The 26,994-nt window shown below is 30.1% G+C and overlaps 3 protein-coding genes across 5 annotated transcripts in view; 1 reads left to right on the plus strand and 2 right to left on the minus strand.

Moving 5' to 3' along the window:
• Positions 1–16,552, minus strand: part of LOC136091195 (uncharacterized) — a 42,494-nt gene extending 25,942 nt beyond the window's left edge. Inside the window, exon 1 of the mRNA XM_065818221.1 lies at positions 16,030–16,552. Within this exon, the coding sequence (XP_065674293.1) occupies positions 16,030–16,492 (463 nt within the window). The 5' untranslated portion in view covers positions 16,493–16,552. The remainder of the gene's footprint in view (positions 1–16,029) is intronic.
• Positions 16,553–19,942: 3,390 nt separating this feature from the next.
• LOC136090752 (uncharacterized) lies at positions 19,943–22,905 on the plus strand. 2 transcript variants are annotated; one of them, XM_065817638.1, is made up of 6 exons: positions 19,943–20,262; positions 20,422–20,462; positions 20,586–20,936; positions 21,246–21,299; positions 21,392–21,615; positions 21,898–22,905. In XM_065817638.1, exons 3-6 carry the CDS (start codon positions 20,846–20,848, stop codon positions 21,925–21,927), a joined length of 399 nt encoding a protein of 132 aa, XP_065673710.1. In that variant the 5' UTR covers positions 19,943–20,262; positions 20,422–20,462; positions 20,586–20,845; the 3' UTR covers positions 21,928–22,905. The 2 variants fall into 2 exon arrangements, with proteins under 2 accessions (XP_065673710.1, XP_065673708.1); XM_065817636.1 differs by having other exon boundaries at positions 20,422–20,936.
• Positions 22,795–25,261, minus strand: LOC136090751 (uncharacterized). 2 transcript variants are annotated; one of them, XR_010643692.1, is made up of 7 exons: positions 25,006–25,261; positions 24,738–24,846; positions 24,250–24,593; positions 24,040–24,093; positions 23,724–23,947; positions 23,229–23,375; positions 22,795–23,005 (listed from the first exon to the last, which is right to left on the minus strand). XR_010643692.1 is itself a non-coding variant. In XM_065817635.1 (7 exons), exons 1-7 carry the CDS (start codon positions 25,202–25,204, stop codon positions 22,860–22,862), a joined length of 1,236 nt encoding a protein of 411 aa, XP_065673707.1. In that variant the 5' UTR covers positions 25,205–25,255; the 3' UTR covers positions 22,795–22,859. The 2 variants fall into 2 exon arrangements, 1 of the variants encoding a protein (XP_065673707.1); XM_065817635.1 differs by having other exon boundaries at positions 23,229–23,388; positions 25,006–25,255.
• Between the last annotated feature and the right edge of the window lie 1,733 nt (positions 25,262–26,994).

Here is a 26,994-nt window from a genome sequence, read left to right on the forward strand (position 1 = left end):
GTTATGGTTATTTTTTTAGACTTTCCTCCACTTCCTTGAACTTTTTGATAATTAGATTCACTTTCAGCACGTGTAATTATCTTGTAGATGTATTTTTAGGCATATTCTCACTTTTAAAGTGGCCATAAGTGAACTTTTTACCAACATTTTTGTAATTTAAATAAAATTTATACAGACCTTTTCTAATATTATCTTTTCTTAAATTTATTTTTTATTCATATTTTTGTAAAAAATAAAAACACGTAAAAAAATTTAAAAATTAAAATACTTTTGAAAACATTTTTCCTTTTTGTTTTATCTTATACCTCGAAGAAACTATGAGTTTTTAAATCCAGGCTCGTTTTTCAGTTGTCACCCGTTGATAACGTTAGTTAATATAACGTTAGTTTTACTAATTTATATTACATCAGAGTTACAACGTTGTGTTAATATTGGTTTAAGTAACTTTTTTTTCCATTAGAATTACAACGTTCTAATGACACTAATTACTCTAACATTTTTGTCATCAGAACTACAATGTTGTAATAAATATGCGGTAGCGGTGTAGTGGTAGAGCGCTCGCTTCATAAGCGAGAGATTCCGACTTCGATTCACACCACGTCCCTAGTAGTGTCGCGCTCAACTTGTTTCTCCGCCTTGTTCGCCAAAATTGGTGTTTCGGAGTTATAGAGTTGAGACAGGGTTATAATCACAACTAAAAAGCCTCCTTGTCTGAAGTGGCCTTGGTGAGGTGAATTAACTTAAAATAATAATAAAAAAATCGAAAAAAATCTGTAGATCATCTTCATTGTTATTTACAAAGTCTGGTAGAACTTGAATAGATCTTTCAGAAATGTTGTTAACCACTGCAACGTTAGAGGCAAATAAGGAAAAAATTGGTCAACATACTCCTATAGGGGTTGTCCACAAATTACGTCATGCAACAGGGAAAGGGGGAAGAGGTTGGCAATTTTGTTATAACTTTTTACAGGGGGGATAAGAGAGATATTAGGTTTTGCAACGCAACGTTTTTTTTTTCAAGTTTCTAATTTAGAAAGTCTTTTATATTGCTTAAAAGAGTGCCAAGCATAAAACCTAAACCCTCAGTTAGTGTTCACTCGACTGCAGGGATTCCAATATAACATAAATTTGATTCGACTTTTTAAATGACTTAAAGTTTATTGGGATTTACTTTTTAAAAATTGACTTAAGTTTTAGTCAATTAACGTAAACTCCGTCTACGGCTTTATAAGTCATTGATAGAGCCGATGTATTATCGATAAAAAAACCAATTAATGATAATTAAACTGCTAAATAAAAATAATAGTATAATAATTAAAAAACAACAAACATACGTATAAGCATTAAACATTATAATGTTAATATAACCTGGAGTGAGAAACAAACTTATTCCTAAAGAAGTTATTTAAATAATGTTTATCAAAAATTAAATGTATCTTCGGAGGTATTTTTTTGTCTATCAATGTTAATTTATACAATTTTATATCGAACTATAGAAGTGCGCAAAAGAATATAGAAACTTAGTTAGGTACATAAGGTACACTTCACTTACCTCATACCGCCTTAAGTCAGTCGATGTATGTAACTACACTGCGACTACAGCTATATCAGTCAAATTATGCATGCATTGATTACTATTGTTGCGTGAAACTTTAAAAAGTATAAATAATAAAAAAATACATAAAATACTTTCAAACAAAACATCAAAATGCAAAAATTTATTCTCTATTAAAAGACCTTGAAGCCATGCTTTGTTGCCCCTTAAAATTGCCCCTTAAAAGGACTTCTTGGGGCACCTAAAAAAAAAAAAAAAAAAAAAAAAAAAAAATATGCAATCTTAAACATCCACGGCTCTACGCCAATATTTCGTGTAAAAAAATTTAAAAATATTTTGCGTACAAAAAATAGGTTTTCCTGGTTATTTATTTATACACGCGTACAATTAATGACTTGCATAGCAATTTTAAATAATAATTATTAAATGTTATATGTATTAAAAGGTATTCATTAGCTAACTGAAAACAGCTAGAAAAATTAAAAATATTATTGTGTTTAAAACCACAAAAATAAATATTAGTGGAAGGAGTGAGTACAAATTTGTTGCTTAATTTTAGGGAGAAGTGCTAGTAAAACTGCGTGACGTATATAATGGATGACCCTATAGTGGTGCCGGGCTACAAAGTTTATCATTTAGTTTAGTAGGATTAAACAAAGTAAATATAAACCAAGAGTTTCCTCCCACTAAATTTGCTATTGTTTTTAAAGCAGTTTAAATAATTTATTTATTTTAAGGTTTCCATAGAAAGAAATAAAAGATAAAATAATAGATTTTTTTTAAGCTCGCCAAATAGTTTAATAAGACAATGAGAAAAAGTAGCCAAGTTTTTGCTTTACGATTACATTCGTGCATAAATGCATTAGTTAAACAAAATCCTTGACTAGCGCTTGTTTCTAATTACTTGGGCCTGGCTGCGCTAAATCAATTGAATATTTGATTCTGAACTAATACCACTTATGTTTGAGAGAAACTCCAGCTATTTAGTTGATTCGCCTACTTGAGTTCATTGCACGACAATGCACATGCTCACTGAGCATGTGCATTGTCGTGTACCAAAATTACTTTGCTGTATCTTCTAACTCATTCTCGTCGTTTTTCGATCAATTTATGGTTGATATTGATAAATTTTTGTCTTTAGCAATTAGTATAAACAGTTTCACCAGGTTTTAGCAGCTCATGATACACTACACCTTTCTAATCCCGCTTAACACTTATATGTGAGTATCTTATCTATACTTGCATTAGTATCCAGGACTGGTTACCCCACAGATCATGTGCATTTTTTATACCTAATTTTTATTATAAAACATTTACTGTATAGTTAGTTTCGCAACTGGAAACTATGGACACCGGATTTATTTTGATATCTCCAATACTTTTTATACGCCGCGGAATATTAATACAGTCTTTTCACCCTTTATAAGGAAAAACAAAGCCTTTTCACCAATTTCCGAATATTGAGTAGACTACGTTGTTAATTTTTCAAATATGCTAATCCTGTTATGTGATAAATATTTAATCTAATATATAATATTTAAAAGAACAAAACAATTTATAGAATACATTTTAAGTTGCCGCCAGGCGTTTAAAACATCCAACAAATTTCGCCCAAAATCAAACCGGCGCACAGTGGGCCGGATATTAGACATATGGTGGACAAAATTATTTTAATCTTTTTTTTTTTTTACTAAAACCCTTTATATGTCCAAAGAATCACTTTGTATTAAGTTATATTTACTTTTATTATAAATTTTAGTTAAATAGTTGCTAATTCTAAAAATTATTTAACAAACTTAATAAAACTTTTAAAACGCGGATTTGCAATTTTTTAGTTTCAAATCCTATAACTTCATAATATTGTGGAACTGAATAACAGACTCTTCTGGTGGAATAAACTAAAAAAAATTGATGCAACGAACTTTAAAAATAAAAATGCTCTCTTCAGAAAAAATGAAAATTTATCACTAGATTTGAAACTCTATTAACGATATTGTCTAATAGATTTGAAATATATAAAAAATTTATAGAAATATATAGAGAATATAAATGAATACATAGATTTGAAACTCTATTATTGATATTATTATATGCCCACGACGTTTTGACTAAGTCTGTATGGTGGGGCAAGATGACCGTGGGGCAAGAAGTCTTTTTGCTTATGTGAGAGTATCATAGAACGGTAATGTTTTATCTCTCTATAATTCTATTCATAAAGTTAAAACAAAATCGTGGAATAAAAAATGTTTTTAATATTGCTGGTAGGTGAGGTTTAAATCGGTTTATAACTTTTTAGAGTATTTTGTTAGTAAGTTGCTTCTAATTTTGAACGTTTATTGGATTGGCAATACTTATGCGATTAAGGTATGAAATGTGTTGTTTTATAGGAAATTTATCCCACAATAATATATAGTCAAGAAATTTTATAACTGATCAATAAAATTAATTTTATTTGTATTAAACTTGCACTCACTACAGATGAGGCAAGATGTCCTCGGTTACGTGGGGTAAGATGCCCTCAAAGGGCTTCTTGCGTCGTGGTTTTACGGAATTTCTACCATTTTTAAATTGTGTTTAAAACATAAAAACGTATGCTAAATTTAGTTATTGACAATGTTTATATGTTGGCTTATATGTTGATAACTATTATACATATTTATAAATAGCTTTTTAAAATAATTTTATATATTAAGTAAATGTTATAATATAATGTATATGCGAAGTAAAATGAAGCTGTATCACATGCTATTGCTGCAATTCAATGCATATTTGTAAAACTTTTACAAATATGCATTGAAACTCGTCCCACATAAACATGTCCGCCTTGCCTGTTGCAAGGTTGTGAATGGCAAAATTATATGTCCACAGGACACGCATATAAAAAACTTTATTTGTTGTAAGAACTGGGGTCGGTAGAGTTTGTTGCAGATCAAATGTGATGGCCACAACGGTATTATCACACTTTCCCTGTTGTTTGGCTGACCTTTTAGATTCCACCGCTTTCTCAGCCTTCCGGTGATGAAGATCCCGTTCCGTTTTTATACTGTTTGCCTCACCGTCAACGCAGATCTTCAGTAGGTTTTCAAACCGATCACATTTATGACATATCCGTGCGAGGTGGATGAAAACTGATGTTGAAGTCCTTGTTGAATATGTTCTTGTAGCACCACAGCAGAACGGGCTTCCGGTTTACTTCTACACACTTTTCTACGTATATTTTGTACATGCACTGTAATGTGAGGTGAGATGGAAGATAAGTCTTGTTGGGGTTATCATGCCTACTGTAGTGACTCTTATATTTTGGGAACAAGTTGATGTGCGACCGTACGAAGTCTAGATCACAATCTTATGCTTGTCTGGCCACATTCCTCGACCGTCTTGGGGAGATATCCCGCTTTTGGACCTATTTTTCGTAACATGACAAAAATGAGAGTTTGATGTGTCTTTAAAAAAAAGTCTTTACACACTCGATGGCCCATTAAGGATATAATTTTCGAGATGGTCTTATTTGCAGTAGCATTTGCATTCACCCTTTTCGGCTCACCGACCTTCACACACCCATTCAGATATGCCGTTTGAAGGTCAAACGAACCAAGCTTCCAGAAATCATTGAAGCCAGTTTGTCGCTGGTCTTCATTTATATTTAAGCAGCATTTGTAACGGCACCTGTGCATGTAAGGTTTCACAGATCTGCTTGCTTTAGGAATGCCTCTGTGGCCGGTATATGCGACTCCAGAGTTACGCTTCCTCTTAGCAACTTCCTTCTTACTTTCGTTCCGTTGTCGCTTACGACCTTTTCTCTGTTGAGGAGCTGGAGGAGGTAGGGTAGGCTCAGGTTCAACATGTGCTTCTTCTTCAGTATCGTCTCCACTGGATTCCTGAACAGCATCCGAAGATGAGTTTGACGACGGTCGATACTCGTCGCTCTCAGGATCGTCCACATCGGACTCAGATTCTACACACAAATACAAAATTAGTACATAATAATATTATGTACTAATATTATTATGTATGTAATATTATGTACTAATATATAATATGTACTATGTAACCTAACTTTTGAAATTGTATCACTTCACTTAACATCTGCCCTTGATTACTTTTCGGTTTAAAATGGCTCAGAGTTAAACTTAATACTCTTACTCTGAGGAGTCATTCATAATATTATATATTATATAGTATTATGAATGACTCCTCAAAGTAAGAGTATTAAGTTTAACTCTGAGCCATTTTAAACCGAAAAGTAATCAAGGGCATATGTTAAGTGAAGTGATACAACTTCAAAAGTTAGGTTAGGTTATGTCTAATGCAGCCTAGACCAGATTTATTTAAATATTTACATTATAAACTTTAAGTATTTGTTTGTGTTGCATTGAACAATGTAAAAATGTATATTTACCATTCATTAGATCTTCTAGATCTTCTAAAGACCTCAAATCAAGTCGTTTAGACGACGATCCCGCCATTTCTATGTAAACAGAATGTTTGGACTGTCACTTGTACTGTTTTTCCCCTAACCAAAACACCACATTGGTGAAGAAGTATTATTGCCCGCACACAGAATGCGCTGGTTGTTCGAAAAATTACTTGTATTATTTTTCCTCTAAACAAAACCGTGCTTTAGCTATCCAATGATGCACTTAGATCGTTTTTAGAAAAAATGTCACTTGTATGCTTTTTCCTCTGAGCCCCTCAAATAATAGTAAGAAATTATGTGCGAAAAACACAGAGAGGTGCAACAAATGATAGAATAAAGTCAGCATTAGATGTAATATAGATGGCCTGCAGTCTAAAGAATGTTGCATCAGAATTTAGTATTTATAAAAAAACATTACAACGTCATCGAGATGGAAAAGTAAAAGTAGCTGGTGGTTTGTCTCTGGCTGGAAAATTTCCTGTTTTTGGTAAAAAATTTGAATTAAAGATTGTTACACAAGTTCAGATTATTGAAAAAGCTCTATTTGGCTTGACAACAATAGATGTGCGTCGCCTAGCATATGATTTTTCTAAACAAATGCGAATCGATAGTCCTTTTATTAAAGAGTCAAAAATGGCAGGAGTGGATTGGCTGCGAGGATTTATGTCTCGCAATCCACAACTTTCTATTCAAACTCCACAAGCCACCAGTATAAGCAGAGCCATTGGCTTCAATAAACCAAAAGTAAATCAGTTTTTTTCAGTATACAAGTCATTATTTGAGGAACATAAGTTTTCAACTAAACAGCTCTGGAATATGGATGAAACTGGAATCACAAATGTTCATAAGCCATGAAAAATAATTACAACGAAAGGCGATCGACAAGTTTCGAAAATAACTAGTGGAGAAAGAGGTGCTACTGTGACAGTTGTGTGTGCAATGAGTGCAAGTGGCACTTATGTCCCACCCTTATTTATATTTCTCCGTAAGCGAATGACTGATAGGCTGGCTGTTGGTGCACCTTCAGGCTCAATTATTAGAGTTAGCTCCAGTGGATGGACTGATTCATCTTTATTCATTGAATGGTCAACACATTTTGTTGCTGTGACTTATGCATCTGAAACTAATGAGCAATTAATTGTACTTGATGGTCATCACAGTCACAAAACACTTGAGGCCATTAACTTTTGTCGTGACAATGGGATCCATCTCACAACTCTTTCACCTCATTGTACACACAAGATGCAAACTTTAGATCGTACATTTTTTAAACCATTGAAAGTTGGCTGCAATACAGCAGCAAGCAACTGGATTTTATCACATCAGGGACGTAGAATTTCATTTTTTGACACGGCAGGTATTTTTGCAACTGCCTACATCTTTATTGCAAACATTGACAAAGCAATCAATGGTTTTAGATGCTCTGGTTTATACCCAATAAATGACCTTATTTTTAATGAAGAAGCCTTTAAAGCAGCTTTGCTCACTAATGAAGCTAAGCCATTGAAAATCTGTCAGTAATCTAGTGAATTGCCTAATTTGCCTCTTGTTGCACCTATACAGTTGGCAAATTTCATGAGCACAACAACTACTGCTGCAAAATTGAAGGCTGTTGATGATGCAGTTTTGCCAATTGTTGATGAGTATCTTGGCCTTAAGTCTCCTTTAAATATTTTGGAAAAGATTTCTCCGCGTCCCAAAATTCCTGTTTTAAAACAACGAAAGAGAAAGACAGAGTCAGCAGTAAACCTTACTTCTTCACCTTTTAAGAAGCGACTAGAAGAGCATGAAAACAGTGTAAAAAAAAAAGCAACAGGCAGTCATATTGCGTAAAGAAAAAGCTGCAATTAATAAGGTGATCAAGCAAAAAATGAAATCAATAAATTTGAAGAAAAAAAAAGGTGAGGAAGCCTGAAAAGCAGAAAGCGGAAAGACCTAATGGCATAAAGAAACAAATGAAAAGGAAGAAAGATATGGTTTTTGCCTCTGAAAGTTTTATCATTGATACAACTCTATGCACCATATGCTCTTGTCCATACAATGTGCCACCGTTTGATGATTAGACACAATGTACTAAATGTACATCTTGGTACCACTTTTCATTTGGTCCAGATGATTCAGACTTATGCTACTACTGTGAATCATAATCATGTATATGTTATTTGAACATTTATGTTAGTGATATAAATTAAAAAAAGTTATTTATCTTCAAGACAATTGCATAAAACAATTGCAGTGTTTATATTTCAGTTATTTTTATAAAATGTAAAGAGTTTTTATAAAGGACTATTAATAGCTTTTATATTAACTGATAGTTATTTTTAACAACTGTTTTAAAGGTTTGGGGCAAGATGCACTCCTTGGAGCATTTTGCCCCACGGCTGGGGAAGATGCCTCCTTGCGCAATTATTAGTTTTTTTAATTTTAAAGTTTATCACCAGTAATTAAGTAGTTATTTTATCTTACCAATGCCTTCTCTTATAAGTAAACTTTGATATAAAAAAAAAAATTACTAGAAAATGTAAAAGTATTTGTTATAACGGGTGATGCGGAAGTTATCGGACAAATCTTAATTTCATTATTTGAGCATAATAATTAGTATTTGTAGTTTTATGCGTAGGCGTAAACGTTCTATAAAATATAAACTTTATTATTTGAAACACAATTATTTAAAATGAGGTTAAAGGCAGCTGAACGAGAATCTTTTCGAAAGCGACTAAAAATATTTTTTGTAAATAAACCTAATATAAAAAAAAAAAAAAAATCGTAAATCATTTTGAAAAGGAAGAATTTCTCAAAGTACAATATATGATAACCTAAAAAGACTTGAAACTGTTCAATCGTTTTCTGATAAAAACCACCCTGGTCGTCCGACATCCTGGACTAGAGAAAAGAAAACCGAATTAACGAGACTTGTTAACAATCGAAAAGGGGTCAGTCAGAGAAAAATAGGTATTAAATTCGGTGTAAATCAATCGACAATTGGTCGTCAGTTAAAAAAAATGAATATTAAATATAGATAGCGTGAAAAGACTCCAAAATACACTATAGAACAACAAATAAAGGCAAAGAAAAGAAGCAGGAAACTAGTTAACCAATTCTAAAACACAAAATCGCTTCTAGTCATCGATGACGTGAGACATCGAGCACGTGCCAAAACACCATAAGCACCAATCAGCATGTGCCAAAACACCTCAAGCACCAATTGAAAATTTTTGGGGACATTTGGCATAGAAGGTTTTCGAGGGAAATTGGTAAGCTTCAACAGAGCAAATTTTGATTGATCGCATTAAACTAAATTAAAACTACAAGAAATTGATTTAAACTTTTTACAGAGCAGAATTGAGATCAATTGCAGATGGTGGTGTTTTTTCATATAAATAATAATATATTTTTATTAAAAGATAAATGCTTTATTTAAAAAAAATATAATATTAGTTTGTTTTTTTATTTATAAATAAGTTATTGACGTTTTTATTTTGTCCGATAACTTCCGCATCACCCGTTATACGCAAAAGTTTGTTAAGGGGAACATCTTGCCCCACCCTACCCTATTTATTATCTTTTTATATAAAAATGTATTTTTTTTATTTTTAATCTATTAGCCGCACATTCTGGATCAATAATATTACAACGTCTTTATTATTATAAAGTCTACTGTGTTCTAAAGGTACTATGCAAATAATCAACAGGCAGTCTTCATTCGTCACTATTTTCATTTTAACTTACCTGTTTGTAAACACTATATCCTGTAGCTCCATTAAAACCAGCCTTGCATCTAAACGTCAGTTTAGTTAATTCCTTAGCATTATGTTTTGTATGCCACATAGCTTTTTAAGAGTGTGTTTTAGAAAATCTTTTAGCGGTATTTATTTACAGGTTTTAAATTTCGGAGAAAAATGTTGTAAATTACAAAAGTTATGACTTTGCAAATCTTACAACCACCCCCCCCCCCCCATGAGGAGGGGGTAAATTTTGCATGGTCATAACTTTTGTAATTTACAACTTTTTCCTAAGAAATATAAAATCTGTCGATAGATTTAAATTTAGTTTACGATAGTAAACTTTTAGTTTACGATAGTAAATTTTACTACATTAGTGCCCTCACGTTTGGACAGGGGGCAAACGTTTTAGGGCTTTTTTGTTCCCAGGCAACCGTTAGCCCAAATTTTTGCAAGGCCTCCTCACTTAGCATAGGTATAAACATAATATAGTTTGAAAGATTGCACAATGTGTGAAGTGACCTATACGAAACATCAAAAAATCCTGCGGGCGCCCATGGTCCACGACTTCTAAATATTTTCTTTAGTCTACCAAGTTTTTTGTTAGCTCTTGCTGCTGCTGATTCGACTTGCTGGTTTGACTTTTTTTATATATAAATTTTTTTTTTTTTTTATATATAAAAAATATTTTTGTGACTGTTTAAAACGTTATTTAATGATATGCTTTTATTGTTGTTTTTGTTTGTTTGTTTTAATTCTGTTCAGAAAAAACAAATAAATGAATTTAATTCTCTTAAATGTCTTTAATTTTCTCAAATTTTTTAATTACAAAAAATTGTTTTAGTTATTATTACCCTATTTCAGTTGTAAAATTTTATAAATTTATTACCTATTATTACCTATATTTATTACTATTATTATTATTACCTATGTTTTATTACCTATTATTACCCTATTTCAGTTGTAAAAGCTTCAGTTTGTATTATAAATTTCATTCTTTAGTTTTTTTTTAAATTTTTTAAATTTACATTTATACATTAATATTATTTTAATATAAGAAGTTGTAAACTTTTGTTTTTAATTTTTTTATTTTACAAAAGATAATAATATAAAAAGTTTTCTACTTGGCCCCAGTTTTTTTTCAGTTTTTTTTTTTCATTGTAAAAATATATACTGATTCGATAGCTGTATAGTCGATAGTTTTATAATTTAATAAGTTTTTACATAAATACAAAACAAAATGAATAAACATAAAAAAATTAAAAATAATTCTTAAAAATTATATAATTATAACTAGTTGCATAATTAGTTGAAAAATAAATTTTTTAACTAATTATGCAACTGATTATCTGGTCTGAAAATATTCTCATAAAGTTTTTAATAAATATGAAACAGAAAACATAGAGAATGTTAAACAACCGGATGATAACAAATTAATTGTTTATAAATATTATTATTATTTTTGTTGTTGTTGTTATTATTGTTATTTTTATTATTGTTATCATTATTATTATTACTATTATTATTTTTAATATTGCTGAAAAAACATGTTGTTATTTAAAACTGCTGAAATAATTAGATATCTTGCTACCTACAATGACAGATATCCATACTTATTAAAATTTGATATATCCAACACTAATATGTTGTATATTCAACATTAGTTATAGTTTTACTGCCACACACGAAGTTCAATCTACCGAATAGTAAAATATTCGGTAGTCATTCGGTAGTCATAGTTAAAATTTTCAAATTTTTTTTTTTACCTTTTTTAATAAAGTGTTTAAATTATGAACTTTCTACATATTTTTGATGATAACTTCAAAACTATTTAACCATAAAATAGAATCAGACAAGGCTTATTGTTAAGAACTTCATATAAAAGAACTCAAAACGACAAAAAACTTTTTTTTTGCTATCTCCTTTCTTTTTAACCAGTTATCATAAGCCATTCAAAATATTCCTGAACTCATATCATTTTAAATAAAAATTTTAAGTTTAAACAGAACACATGTTTATAACTTGTACTAATGGAAGCGTTTATAATAAACAAATTACATTTCAATAAATTAAAAAAGTTTTATTTAAAAAAAACATAATAATGTAAATATAATTTTATTGGACGTGTTATTGGAGCTTAATAAAGTTGTTCAGTTTTTTGGTATATGTATACAAAATACTTTGTATATTGTTTTCACCGTTTGGAGCAGATTTATCGGTTACTAATACTGGTCTACTGGTTTTGGTATACTTTTCTGCTTTCACGCTGTGATTTTTAACAGAACTGGTAAACTCAAGTTATAAATTTAGTTTCAACTTAGCTTTATTTAATCTAATATCACATATTAATATATTCAACCAACCGTATCAACTCTGAAGTATATACTCCCGAGCGACAATTTAAATCTTATCTCAATTAACAACAAATATCGTAAAAAATAAAAACAAAATTGGCTGCTTGGATACCGTCACAACAAACAAAAAATGGTAACCAAGACGGAAATAGAAGCGCTAATCAAGAGAATATCTGTTCTTGAAACAGCGATTGTTGTGAAAGATAATCAAATTGTGGAATTGGAGAAAAGAGTTAAAACGCTGGAGGACAAAACAACAAATGCTGTGATTTCAACAGTGAACATTAGAAATGATTGGGTTAATGTGGTGTCGCGAAACGCAAAAAAATCGAAAGAACAACTAGTTGTAGTTAACGCAGCAATTAATGAGCAGGAGGAGCGAAAGAAACGCGAAAAGAACGTCATTATATATGGAATTAAAGAGTCGAGCAAAACGAAGAGCAAAGATAAAATTGAAGAAGACAAGAAAGCAATTGAGGATTTACTAAAAACAATAGGAAAAGAAAATTTTAAACCGATACATTTAAGGAGATTCAAATCAAAAAACGCTGCCAAACCAGGCCCGATTCTACTCGAGTTATCCGAAGGCGAAAGAAATCCTCTCTTACTCGCGTCAAAAAAGCTAACAGAAAAGCAAGATTTTAAAGAAATCTATATATGCCCAGACTTGACAGAGGCCGAGAGACTACAGGACTTTGAGTTGAGGAAGAAACGAAACGACTTAAATTCAAAGCTTGACGCCAACTCGCCCTTTTGATATGCGATTCGTGGAAACGAGATTGCGATTTAAAAAACAATTATAGAGAAAAAAAAATGAAAGCGAAAAAAAGCGAAAATTTATCGTATTTATCCTGTATATATTTGAACGCCACTTCACTAAACAACAAGTTTGAGGAATTTAAAGTATTGTGTCACCTGAATGAACCAAACATAATCGGAGTAACGGAAACATGGTTTAGTGAAACTTCAGTTACGTGTGTGGAAAATTTTTGCTTATATCGTAGCGACAGAAAAGATGGCCGCGTGGGCGGAGGTGTTTGTATTTACGTGAATAGCGAAATAACGTCTTATGAAGTAAATGAAAAATGGCTATTGACGACTGACTTAGAACAAATCTGGACTGTACTAGTTTTCGAGAACGACAAATATTTATGGTAATAAATTATGGTAAATAAATATGGTAGGATGCATATACCGACCAAACGATGTGGTAGATATGGAACTGTTCAGAAATGTTTTCAGAACTGCAAGAGAATATGTGGACAAACGGGGTTTTAAAGATCTTTTAATAATGGGTGACTTTAATTTTCCGAAAATTGAATGGTCAGATGGAGCAGTTCATACAATAAATTCCAGTGAACATTCGATAGAACATCATTTCTCGGAAATAATAAACGACGAATTTCTAATTCAGCACGTCGCGATACCTACTTTTCAACTAAACGAATCAACGTACGAGAATACATTGGATTTAATGTTCACAGTAAACGAACAAAGATTATTTCAAGTTGAGACAAATGCGGTATTAGGGAATATAAGCAAAGGACATCTTGTAATTTGATTTAAATATGCACTCAATCACCATGAGACAAAAACTGTAGCTAGCAATCGGAAATATATTTTAAAAAAAGCTGACTTCGCAGGAATGAACAAATTTTTTACAAATACAGACTGGGTAAACATTTTTGATGCAATTAATGTCCAGGAGATGTACGACACGCTCATTTTTTATGTTAATGAAGCTTTTCAAAAATATATACCGTGTCACAGCTCGAAAAACAGGACTCGTAAAAGAATTTTTTGGATTGACAATGAACTAAAAGAACTTGTGAAGAACAAAAGACGAATGAGACATTTAAACTGTTGCACAAATCGGAAAAACAAAAATATGGTAAACGAATACAAAGCATTGTGTAAAACAGTTAAAATTGAAACGAGAAAAGCCAGAAAAAAATACGAACGCGAACTGGTCTACAAATTGATTAGAAACAAGAAGATACTATTTAAATATGTGAACGATTAACAAAATGTAAAGAGCTCAATTAAAGCGATAAAAAACGTCGAAGGAAATGTTACAAATACGACTAGTGAGATTGTTGACATTTTGAACGAAAATTTTCAAAACTCTTTCACTTGAGAGGCGACCAAGTATTACCAGAATTCGGATCGAGATGTGGGGGTAAATATTTAGATTTTGACGAGAGTGCAATTAATTACAGTGACGTAGTAACAAGATTAAGCAAATTATCCATTGAGAAATCATGTGGAGTTGATCAATTGAGTACTATCATTTTAAAAAATTGCGCTGAAGGACTAGCAATGCCAATCACATTGATATTTATGTCTTCGATTGATAAGAGCGAATTACCTAAGCAATGGAAATTTGCGAACATTACCCCAATCTTTAAGAACAAAGGCAGTAAGCTAGAAGCGAATAATTATCGACCAGGATCACTGACTTCTGTGCCGCGTAAAATTCTGGAGAGCATAATAAAAGACTCACTTTTGGCACATTTTACGAACAATAAACTTTTATCGAAGTGTCAACATGGATTTGTTAAATCTAGATCATGCACGACAAATCTCATGGAAACTATGGATTATTTAACAGAAAATATCGCACTGAATCGTCCGGTAGATGTGGTTTATTTAGACTTTGCGAAAGCTTTCGACACAGTGCCGCACAAAAGACTCGTTTTAAAATTAAAAGCGTATGGAATTACAGGAAAGCTGCTAAAGTGGTTAGAGGAATTTTTAAAAGATAGAAAGCAACGCGTAGTCAACGGTGATACTGTTTCGAGCTGGCGCGATATCTACGGCGGAGTTCCGCAGGGATCGGTAATTGGCCCGATATCGTTTGTTTTGTTCATAAATGACCTGCCGGATAGAATACAAAATGTAGCCAAGCTCGATGCAGATGACACCAAAATAATGATCGATGTGAACTCAATAGAGAAAATAAACAGTCTTCAACGAGATATAAACAGTGCTTGAGACTGGTCTAAAGAATGGTTAGTGAAATTCAATAAAGAAAAATGCGAAATAATACATTATGGAAGTAACAATCCAAAACACGATTATTCTATGGATAATGTTGTCCTAGGAAAAACTACTATTCAGATCTAGGCGTATTATTCTCAGCAAACATGAAATGGAGACAGCAAATTATATCTTGCAGCTCGAAGGCAAATAAAATGCTGGGAATGATTAAAAACACATTTGTGAAACTGGATGTGCAGACTCTTAAAGTCTTATACGTGACGTTTGTTCGCCCAATAATTGAATTCGCGGTTCCAGTGTGGTCCCCTCAGCTTAAAGGAGAAATAGAACTGCTCGAGAAAGTTCAACACAGGGCTACGAGACTCAATCCGACTCTGGCAAAAATGAAATACGAGGAAAGACTGGAGATACTTGGCCTCAGCCCATTATGTGAACGCAGACTTCGTGGAGATTTGATCCAGACTTATAAGTTATTAAATAAGATTGAAAATGTGGACTTTTTAAACGGTTTCAAGCCTAATGCTTTTCAATTATCTAGAGGAAACGGTGTCAGGTTTGAACGCGAAAAAACAAAGTGCAACTTAAGACACTCATTCTTTACTAACAGAATAACAAAACCATGGAATAAACTACCTAAAGATGTAGTCAATGCAAAATCAGTAAAGAGTTTTAAAGCACAATTAGACAATTGGCTCCTTTTAAATAAAATTAATACTGACACGGTTGTCTAAGTGTGTTATTAATACACACACTCGTCGTCTTCGGGCGGCTACAGCATCTACTACTACTACTACTACTACTACTACTACTACTACTACTACTACTACTACTACTACTACTACTACTACTACTACTACTACTACTAATGTAAGTAACAGGTGTTAAGGAGAAAAGTCAGATTTTCATTCATGCATCTTAATTTACAGATTATTTAAATGTTTGAAAACAGTAGTTAATAAACATAAGAGTAGATTTTTTTACCTTTTTTAAACCAGTCTTTTGGAGGATCTTTTAGTCCGTCATAATTGCTAAATTCAAGCATCAAACTTACTACATAAACTCCTTCCAGCTTTAAAAAGAATTCTTGATAGTAAAATCCATTATTGCCATCGATTAACGGTACATTAAAAGACGTAGGGCCAATTATTTTCATCCACCAAAAGTCTCCGCCATAATGTTTTGAAATATTACACGAGTTTAAAGATTCGATAAAAACATAACATTTAGAACCAGGTGAGTTCATTGTTATATTTATTTTACAATTTTTAATATCAGTTTTGTTACTAGGACATTGAAAAGTCAAATTTTTAAAAACTTTGAAACCAGGAAATTTTGAGATGTTATTGTTAACTGTAAAATGCCAAATACTGCATAACAACAAAACAAAAACAATAACGATGTAATTTTTCTTTGTAAAAAACAAAATGACCTTGAAGATTTCCATCAGATTGTCTTTTGTAGTGCAGAGGTTTTTGTAAACCTTTAAGATATTATTATGATTTATATTGCTATTGATTATTATTATTATTATTATTGTTATTATCATTATTATTATATATATATATATATATATATATATATATATATATATATATATATATATATATATATATATATATATATATAAAATATATTTAAATTTTGACATTTTGTATGAGAGTTGAATTAGTTTAACATATGAACATCAATGGATACGAACTCTCTCAATACTAATTTTTTTATTTAATCTAAGAAATTTTCGCTAGATTTTTGATACTAGCATCTTCAGTTTTAATTATAAATTAATAGGTAAAATTAATTACAAAGAAACAGTTAAATCGACGTATATTTTTGTACACTAAATCGCGGTAAACTGAAACGTTATATGAGCATTTAAATTGTAACGTAATTGAGCTTAATAATAAAACACGTAGAAAAAAAGGTACGCAAAAATGTCACTTTAAAATCAATACAAATTTTGCGCTTTTTCAACGTTGAAAGTAAATTGCGTTTTAAACGTTACATTTTTAACTTTGAGCATTTAAATTCTAACAAAACATAACTTCTTTAAAAACAACGTTGAATAAGCGTTAACAAATTGATGCTTTAAAAACGTTGCGAAGTGTCTGTAATGAAGACTTGTTTTAGTTGAAACGTGCCAAAAAATGATAAAAAGTAGCTTTATTCTCTTAAATATTATTAAACATTGTGTTTATAAAGTGTTGATTTATTCGCAATTCTAAGGTTTTATTTTGCCAACGTTGATAAAGTGATATAATGTCGACGTTGATAAAACGGTGAACTGAGCGAATAAACTATTAACGCCACATTAATCATCTCATTTTGAAATTAATTTACCGTAATACAAATGCACGCAAAATTATGTAGAGTTAAGATGTATGTAGATATATTATTGATGTGTGTATGTCTATTTATTATTTGCAAAAGTTTTAGACGTTGTACAAAGATGCATATAATTTATTCAAAATCTTGATATATTATAGCTAATTTTATACAGTTTATTCAGGTCAAGTTTGTTGAAGTTTTAAAAATGCCAACACTTTAAAGATAATTTGAATTAAATATATATATTATGTATAGTATAGTATATATGCTATACAACACTGTAAAATTTAAATATAATATAATATTAGTTACTAATAAGTATCTAAAAAATATATAAGTTGTTTATAAATGCTTTAAAGTTAGCTGCTTTAAAACTTAAAAAATATATAAAACAAAGGATAAATACCAAAATTCAATAAATATCATAAATAAACAGCTGACGGTAGAACTATTTCTAAAAGTCGGTTAACAGAATGTTTTTTATATATGAAGGGCTTAGTGCTAAAAGTACTTAAGTCACAAAATTAATGTTTTGAGAAAATTTAGTTTGATCAGAGATATAACACTTCAAAACAAGGATTTAAAATGGCTGATCAAAGTAGATTTTCTCAAAACATTTACTTTGTGACTCAAGTACTTTTAGCACTAAACCCTTCATATGTGTTCTAATTTAATTAAAATGTAAAATGCAATAAAATTTTTTACTATCAAACTTTACAATTTATTGCTAAAACCTTAACCTCCTTTGTAGAACTATCAATGAAAAACCTTATTATAAGATTATCTTATGATAAATATTCCGTAAATTATAGACATGGATTAGAGTTAACTATAACCCATGCCAGTATACTATAAAAACATCTTTTGATAGTTAAACCTTTTGTATAAAAATAAATTTGGAAAAGTAACTTCACTACTTTGTCTGAAAAAAGTCTTTAGGAGAAAAAAATCATTAATAATTATAATGCTAAATTAACAAGTTGTATAATTATAGTTCCACAATCTGTTTTGAATATTTATCAAATTCTAATATTTTCATTATGTTTTTTATTCTCATTTTCAATTATAGTCTCCATCAATAGGTATGTATACAATATGATTTTTTTTTAAAAAGTTTTATTTAAAAATATTCAGGAAAATTTAGAACTTTATTTTATAAAAATTCATATATATATATATATATATATATATATATATATATATATATATATATATATATATATATATATATATATATATATATATATATAAATATATATATATATATATATATATATATATATATATATATACATTTATATACTTGTAATAAAAGTAATTTTTCGGTAAAGAGTGCTCAATACACAAGTAGAGCAAATCCCCGTAAGCAAGCCCACTTAGAGCCGATTGTTGGCAACCTCACTTGGGTCCTAAGTGCGTCTGATGTTTGGTTTATTTGCGAGACCAATATGGACAAACACAATTAATAAATAGTGAGCACAACTTTGCGGGACTCGCCTGGTTTTGATATGGGCTTCCTATATATAAATTTAGAAGTAGGCAAGTCCACATAGGGCCTATTATGGGCTGACTCATATAGGTCATAAGTGTGTTTGATAGTTGGTTTATTTATGGGACCAATGTGGGCAAACACAACAAAAAATATGTTAAAAAGCAAGATAATACAACTCTACTGGACCCGTCTAGTTTTAACGTGGGCTTATCTATGTTTAAAATTTGAAAATAATTGACATAGAGGCAGATATGAAAAAGGTCAAATTGAAAAATTAAAAATGGCTAATCGCCTCGTGAGTTTATGAATCATAAAATGATATTATTGATGATGTTAGGTTATTTTTGTTTTGTTGTGTTTTATTTAAAACATAACAATTTCTTTAAGGTATAATGCCTCAATGCAGTTTTAGTATTAATATTATTAATACTAAAACTGCATTGAGGTTGCACTGATCGTTATTATTAATAATAACGATCATTTAAGAAATTGCTTTATTAAGATTATCTTAAATCATAATGATAAATTTACTTTGTGATGTGTCATTGTTTCCTGTTAATAACTTCCGTGAATGGCATTATTTATAATGTTCTATTGCATTAATATATTAATGCAATACAATTTTGTGCTTTTAAGAAACATAAGTACTTTTTTAGAAAAAAATTATTTTTATAACATGGAAAGATGTTCCAGAACTCAGCGTCGTAAAGTACAAAAAATTGTTAGCACAATTTTTTGTACTTTAGCATAATATGTTGTTAATAGATTTGTATTTTTTTGTCTATGTATTATACAATTTAATTTTTTTTTTGTATATAAATGTAAATTTGAAAAAAAGTTATTATCTTATTTTTGGTGTATATAAAATCAAATTAACATAAATGATAAAAAAATACTTAAGTTTTAAAATTTAGTTATATAGCTTTGTGTCAAATTTTGGTATAAAAACATTATGGTTGAATATTTATTCAACCACATCAATTTGAGTAGATCATTTGAACATTTAAACCAATTTTAAAAACAGCAAAATTATTGTTTAGTGGTTTCACCTTCTATTTTTTTATACTAATGGTTTAACGTTTAATTTAAATTTGTTTAAATTTAACAATACTTTTAGTTTAAAAAGTAACGTTATTACATACTTATCTATAAACAATTTTGTATTTCGTTCAAATATTTTACTTCAAAAAACTTAGTTATGGCTTATGCTGTAATAGAATTTTGTGAGACAAATCAAGTAGAGGTTATTTCTACAAATTGGTTTGTTTCTGACCAAGAAGAATTTTGTTTGTGGCCACCAAAAAAATTATCAACAAAAGCGCAAAAGATGGCAAAAATTAGAGTGGCACCTGATGCTCGATGGGTTGAGTTCCAAATTCGTGTCTTGGGAAAAGCTGGTATGGGACATTGTTATTGTTTTGTAATTATTGCCAATGTTGTTTATAATATTTAGCAAATTTTTGAATTATTTAGAATCCCCAATATTAGATCAGTTAATGTCATGACCAGGCCAATAAATATTTTATACGTCTTAATCATTATTTTAACTTATTTAGCAACTTACACAAGAGCAAGAGAAAAGCTACAACATGCAGAAGTACAATAATTGTTCTAGTGTTGAGTGTATTGGTGTTTAGTTTTATAATTTTTAATTGAATAATTTCAAATGTTTTCAAACTATTCTAGAAAATATTTGGTGATAATTACATTTATTGTTTAGGATTGCAACTAGAAAAATTTCATCAGATTTTGAATCTGAAATAGTATTAGAAAATGACATTGATTATTTTCCTCTTGAGAATAAAAAATTAGCTGGGAAAACTCAACTTAGTGCCACAACTCAAATTCTTCCCCCTTCATTTTTTGTGCCATTTTCTGTTACAGCGTCAAATTCACCAACATTGTTAACAACTTTACCCATTATGTATATACCCAATATCTTATGAAACACCATTTTCATCTCTTGAAGTAGCAGCATTGATGACACCAACCCAGTGTACTCAATTATCAAACACGACAACAGGTTGTATGTCAAGGATGGTAATAACAACATCACCAGTTTCAAATATTGGTGAGTTACATAATTTAAAAAACTCAATGTTTAGTTTTTTAATTTTGGATGCGTACCTTGCATATTTTTTAATGTACTTGATCTCAAGCTGAATCAGTTGTTAGTAATTTGATTTTTATTATTTATGGTGTTATAGTTCAGTTTCAAATATTGGTGAGTTACATAATTTAAAAAACTTGATGTTTAGTTTTTTAATTTTGGATGCGTACCTTGCATATTTTTTAATGTACTTGATCTCAAGCTGAATCAGTTGTTAGTAATTTGATTTTTATTATTTATGGTGTTATAGTTCAGTTAGCACTATTTTAGATGTTGTAACAGTACTAAACAATGGGAGTGCATTATCTTGCAATATTATATCTAGTAAGTGATTATTGATTGTTGATTATTTGGTTTTTTTCAGATTAAATGACTATATATATGATAATGTAAGTAATTATTTACACTTTTTCAAGATCAAACAATGCATGGATTGGTGGTACAGTTGCTGAAAGTGTGTGTGGATATTCAGCAAACCCAGGCTATCCACACCAACATGCTAAATGCTATGCCTAGTCAAGGCAATGTAATGGTGCAACCTTCACGGTTACCAGACGGGATAATATTTCCAATGGACACCATGGAAGCTTTTGATGCAATTGAAATGAAGCTAAAAGATATCAACATTGCAAACATAATTGTAAGATAATACTTATGACTTAGGACATATTAGTTTAATGTACAGTTCAATATAAAATAGGAAAGCAATATAGATAAGTAGAAGCAACTATTTATATATATTTCTTTCCTATTTTATGATGAACTTTATTTAAGCTTTATTAATTTTAGAATAATATTTTTAGTCTATCGTATTTAAATATTGCAATACCAGTATTCTGGTGTTTAGTAAATATACTGTATATGCATTTTTGCTATTGTATAATAAATTTTCAATTTTTATATTTAAGATAATCTTTTTTAGATTATCTTAATATGTTTGATCAAAGTTTGAAGGTTAACTTTCTAGCCGGTATCGGAGGGAGAAAAGTCGACGAAGCTATTCGCCGTATGATGCAGCAGTTGTTAAACAATAACTTAGCTCTGCAATTTAATTGTCAGCGAGGGCAGTCAAAAGAGTGTTAAAGGGTACTGAGCTATTTCAAGTGATTTATAGTGATTATTCATAGTTTTAAATAAATTTTGGTAGTATTTTTCTGCTATTTTGTCAGATATTAAATACAATTGAACATAAGTAAATTTTGTTTGGTTAGTATTAAAAGTTGTGCACTCTGTTGTTATGTTTATAAAAACCCTTATGGTTTAGATTTTCAAAGACGATAATAATATTGTGTATTTAAGATTCATTAACTATTGGAAATGTATTATTTTTTATAGAAGCTTTAAAGCTTAACATCCTGACGTCGACATCCCAGTTAACAATAGTACATGGGTCATATATCGGACCTATGTGGGCTGTTTTATGGGCCCTATGTAGGAAGCCTATCTGAGACCCATAAAAATTTGTCCGCGGTTTATCAATGGGTCCTATATGGGCTAGTCCATATAATTAGCCCATATTGGACCTAACAAACTCCTATGTTTTTGTTTTGTTTTTCTTAACAGAGTTTTTCATGGTTGGCCCATATTGGACCCAACAAACTCCTATTTTATTTTATTTACTTTGACCCATACATAATTTTTTATGGTTAGCCCATATTGGACTCAATAAACTCCTATTTTCTTTTATTATACTTTTATTTTATTTTATGACCTAATGGCGTATTCGATGGTTAGCCCATATTGGACCCAATAAACTCCCTTTTTTGGGACCTATATTGAACTTTTTTAAATTTATATATGCTGCTTAAAATTAAATATGCTGAGTATAATATATATTTCCTATTAATGTAAATATTATATTATACAAAAAAAGTTATAAATAAATTAGAGCTTGTTAGACTGTTTTCTTGCTTCGCCACGCTTAGCTCTATTACCATCTCGATCGCGAGCACCAATAAGCCATTTTGCAAGGGACATTTCGAAATCTTTCATCGTACATGTCGACGTCAGGTTGTTAAGCTTTAAGGCTTCTATAAAAAATAATACATTTCCAATAGTTAATGAATCTTAAATACACAATATTATTATCGTCTTTGAAAATCTAAACCATAAGGGTTTTTACTAAACATAACAACAGAGTGCACAATTTTTAATACTAACCAAACAAAATTTACTTATGTTCAATTATATTTAATATCTGACAAAATAGCAGAAAAATATTACCAAAATTTATTTAAAACTATGAATAATCACTATAAATCACTTGAAATAGCTCAGTACCCTTTAACACTCTTTTTGACTGCCCTCGCTGACAATTAAATTGCAGAGCTAAGTTATTGTTTAACAACTGCTGCATCATACGGCGAATAGCTTCGTCGACTTTTCTCCCTCCGATACCGGCTAGAAAGTTAACCTTCAAAATTTAATCAAACATATTAAGATAATTTAAAAAAGATTATCTTAAACAATATAAAAATTGAAAATTTATTATATAATAGCAAAAATGCATATACAGTATATATGAATGATACATGATATTTACTAAACACCAGAATACTGGTATTGCAATATTTAAATACGATAGACTAAAAATATTATGCTAAAATTAATAAAGCTTAAATAAAGTTCATCATAAAATAGGAAAGAAATATATATAAATAGTTGCTTCTACTTATCTATATTGCTTTCCTATTTTATATTGAACTGTACATTAAACTAATATGTCCTAAGTCATAAGTATTATCTTACAATTATGTTTGCAATGTTGATATCTTTAAGCTTCATTTCAATTGCATCAAAAGCTTTCATGGTGTCCATTGGAAATATTATCCCGTCTGGTAACCGTGAAGGTTGCACCATTACATTGCCTTGACTAAGCATAGCATTTAGCATGTTGGTGTGGATAGCCTGGGTTTGCTGAATATCCACACACACTTTCAGCAACTGTACCACCAATCCATGCATTGTTTGATCTTGGAAAAGTGTAAATAATTACTTACATTATCACATTTATAGTCATTTAATCTGAAAAAAAACAAATAATCAACAATCAATAATCACTTACTAGATATATTATTGCAAGATAATGCACTCCCAATGTTTTGCACTGTAACAACATCTAAAATAGTGCTAACTGAACTATAACACCATAAATAATAAAAATCAAATTACTAACAACTGATTCAGCTTGAGATTAAGTACATTAAAAAATATGCAAGGTACGCATCCAAAATTATAAAACTAAACATCAAATTTTTTAAATTATGTAACTCACCAATATTTGAAACTGGTGATGTTGTTGTTACCGTCCTTGACATACAACCTGTTGTTGTGTTTGATAATTGAGTACACTGGGTCGGTGTCATCAATGCTGCTACTTCAAGAGATGAAAATGGTGTTTCATAAGATATTGGCATAATGGGTAAAGTTGTTATCAATGTTGGTGAATTTGATGCCGTAACAGAAAATGGCACAGAAAATGAAGGGGGAAGAATTTGAGTTGTGGCACTAAGTTGAGTTTTCCCAGCTAATTTTTTTTTCTTAAGAGGAAAATAATCAATGTCATTTTCAAATACTATTTCAGATTCAAAATCTGATGAAATTTTTCTAGTTGCAATCCTAAACAATAAATGTAATTATCACCAAATATTTTCTAGAATAGTTTGAAAACATTTGAAATTATTCAATTAAAAATTATAAAACTAAACACCAATACACTCAACACTAGTAAAATTATTGAGCAGACAGTACTTTTATTATTACCTTTTTTGCCTAATAGGTACATCTTTTTCTTCAGCCTCCTGTTCCGTAAAATTTAAATCAGAAGTATCTTCTGCATGTTGTAGCTTTTTTCTTGCTCTTGTGTAAGTTGCTAAATAAGTTAAAATAATGATAAAGACGTACAAAATATTTATTGGCCTGGTCATGGCATTAACTGATCTAATATTGGGGATTCTAAATAATTCAAAAAATTGCCAACTTTTATAAAAAACATTGGCAAAATTCACAAAACAATAACAATGTCCCATACCAGCTTTTCCCAAGACACGAATTTCGAACTCATCCCATTGAGCATCAGGTGCCACTCTATTTTTTGCCATCTTTTGCGCTTTTGTTGATAATTTTTTTGGTGGCCACAAACAAAATTCTTCTTGGTCTAAAACAAACCAATTTGTAGAAATAACTTCTACTTGATTTGTCTCACAAAATTCTATTACAGCATAAGCCATAACTAAGTTTTTTGAAGTAAAATATTTGAACGAAATACAAAATTGTTTATAGATAAGTATGTAATAACGTTACTTTTTAAACTAAAAGTATTGTTAAATTTAAACAAATTTAAATTAAACGTTAAACCATTAGTATAAAAAAATAGAAGGTGAAACCACTAAACAATAATTTTGCTGTTTTTAAAATTGGTTTAAATGTTCAAATGATCTACTCAAATTGATGTGGTTGAATAAATATTCAACCATAATGTTTTTATACCAAAATTTGACACAAAAGCTATATAACTAAATTTTAAAACTTCAGTATTTTTTTTATCATTTATGTTAATTTGATTTTATATACACCAAAAATAAGATAATAACTTTTTTTCAAATTTACATTTATATACAAAAAAAAAAATTTAATTGTATAATACATAGAAAAAAAAATACAAATCTATTAACAACATATTCAATAAATTTATTGACTGCATTAAGAGTCAAAGTTTCAATCAAATTTTTGCATTACTTACTTCTGATGCAACAATGGTATAGCTAAATAGCTGCTATTATCTAAAGGCATGATGATAAACTTTTTTTCAAGATCTAATATATTGGCATACCTTAAAAGACAGGAAATTTTTTTTACAACAACTATTTCCAATAGAGACGACTCGAGTGGATAATCAAAAAAGGAACTGCATTCCGCAACAGAATTGTAAACAACAAGAATTTCATTATTATTTGATAGAATTATATTTTTGACAAAAGATAATATCCCATGAATTTTAAAACAACTGTCGCGTAAAGAAATTGAAACAAAATACTTTTTTCCATTGTAGTTTTTATATTGTTGATAATATCATGAAGGCAAATTTGGAGGCATCATACCTGTTGAATGTTTTCTTTGTAAAAGTTTAGCAGCTCCTTGTTAAACAGACATTGACTTTCTATTTTGCAGTGCAGCAAATGTCTTCTCTTTACAACGTTTAATAATTTGAGCAATCGGATTATGTGGTTTACGAATGAGTTTATTTTAATAATACCTAATTTATTTTTGAAGGAAAAAAGCTGAAATATTATCTTATAGTCCATGTATTCTCCAGTTTTGAACAAAAAGAATTAATGTGTGAAAATTGTGCACCAGTTGATCATCACCATATATTATACAGAAGTTTTGAAAAAAATTTATCAACGACTTTTCTGCATAACCGTGATAGTGTTGATATGCAGCATATCTTGGACACAACAAAAGTATCATGAATATGGAAAGTGTCAAAAAGTTTTGATACATGTGTTGTGGCAAAATATTGCGAAGTACAACTGCTCCAGAATATAACAAAAACTGTCGAAGCTCGGTAGCTTTCCACTTTCGAAATTCAAATAAAGATCTCGGTCGCCTACAAAAATCACTAGGCATTGCTTCTCTTAATGAACACAAATTTGCTGATATTATGCTAATAGTGTTAGATGATTGCCTACATTGAAATTCACCCTTAATCCATAAACATATCATTCTGCGAACCACACCAAGGCAAACTAGGTGCATATAATCGAAAGGGAAATGAGAAACCATCCCAATATTAAGTTCAGTAAGCGGAGATTCCATATTTGGAGTATGATGTTCTTCATCCTTTTGTGAAAGAAAATCTTCATCAGTTCTTAAAGGTGCATCTAAAATTGGGAAAATCACTTTATTTTAACAATACACACCTTGCGTGCAACGCTTACAAGCATTATAGCCGCAATGCCTTTTAATGCATTTTATAAAGGCTCTGGCAGGTGCATCACAAATAACAGCATTTATACTT

The sequence above is a fragment of the Hydra vulgaris genome, chromosome 14 (assembly GCF_038396675.1).
Source record: "Hydra vulgaris chromosome 14, alternate assembly HydraT2T_AEP".
In the NCBI taxonomy this organism is placed as follows: domain Eukaryota; kingdom Metazoa; phylum Cnidaria; class Hydrozoa; order Anthoathecata; family Hydridae; genus Hydra; species Hydra vulgaris.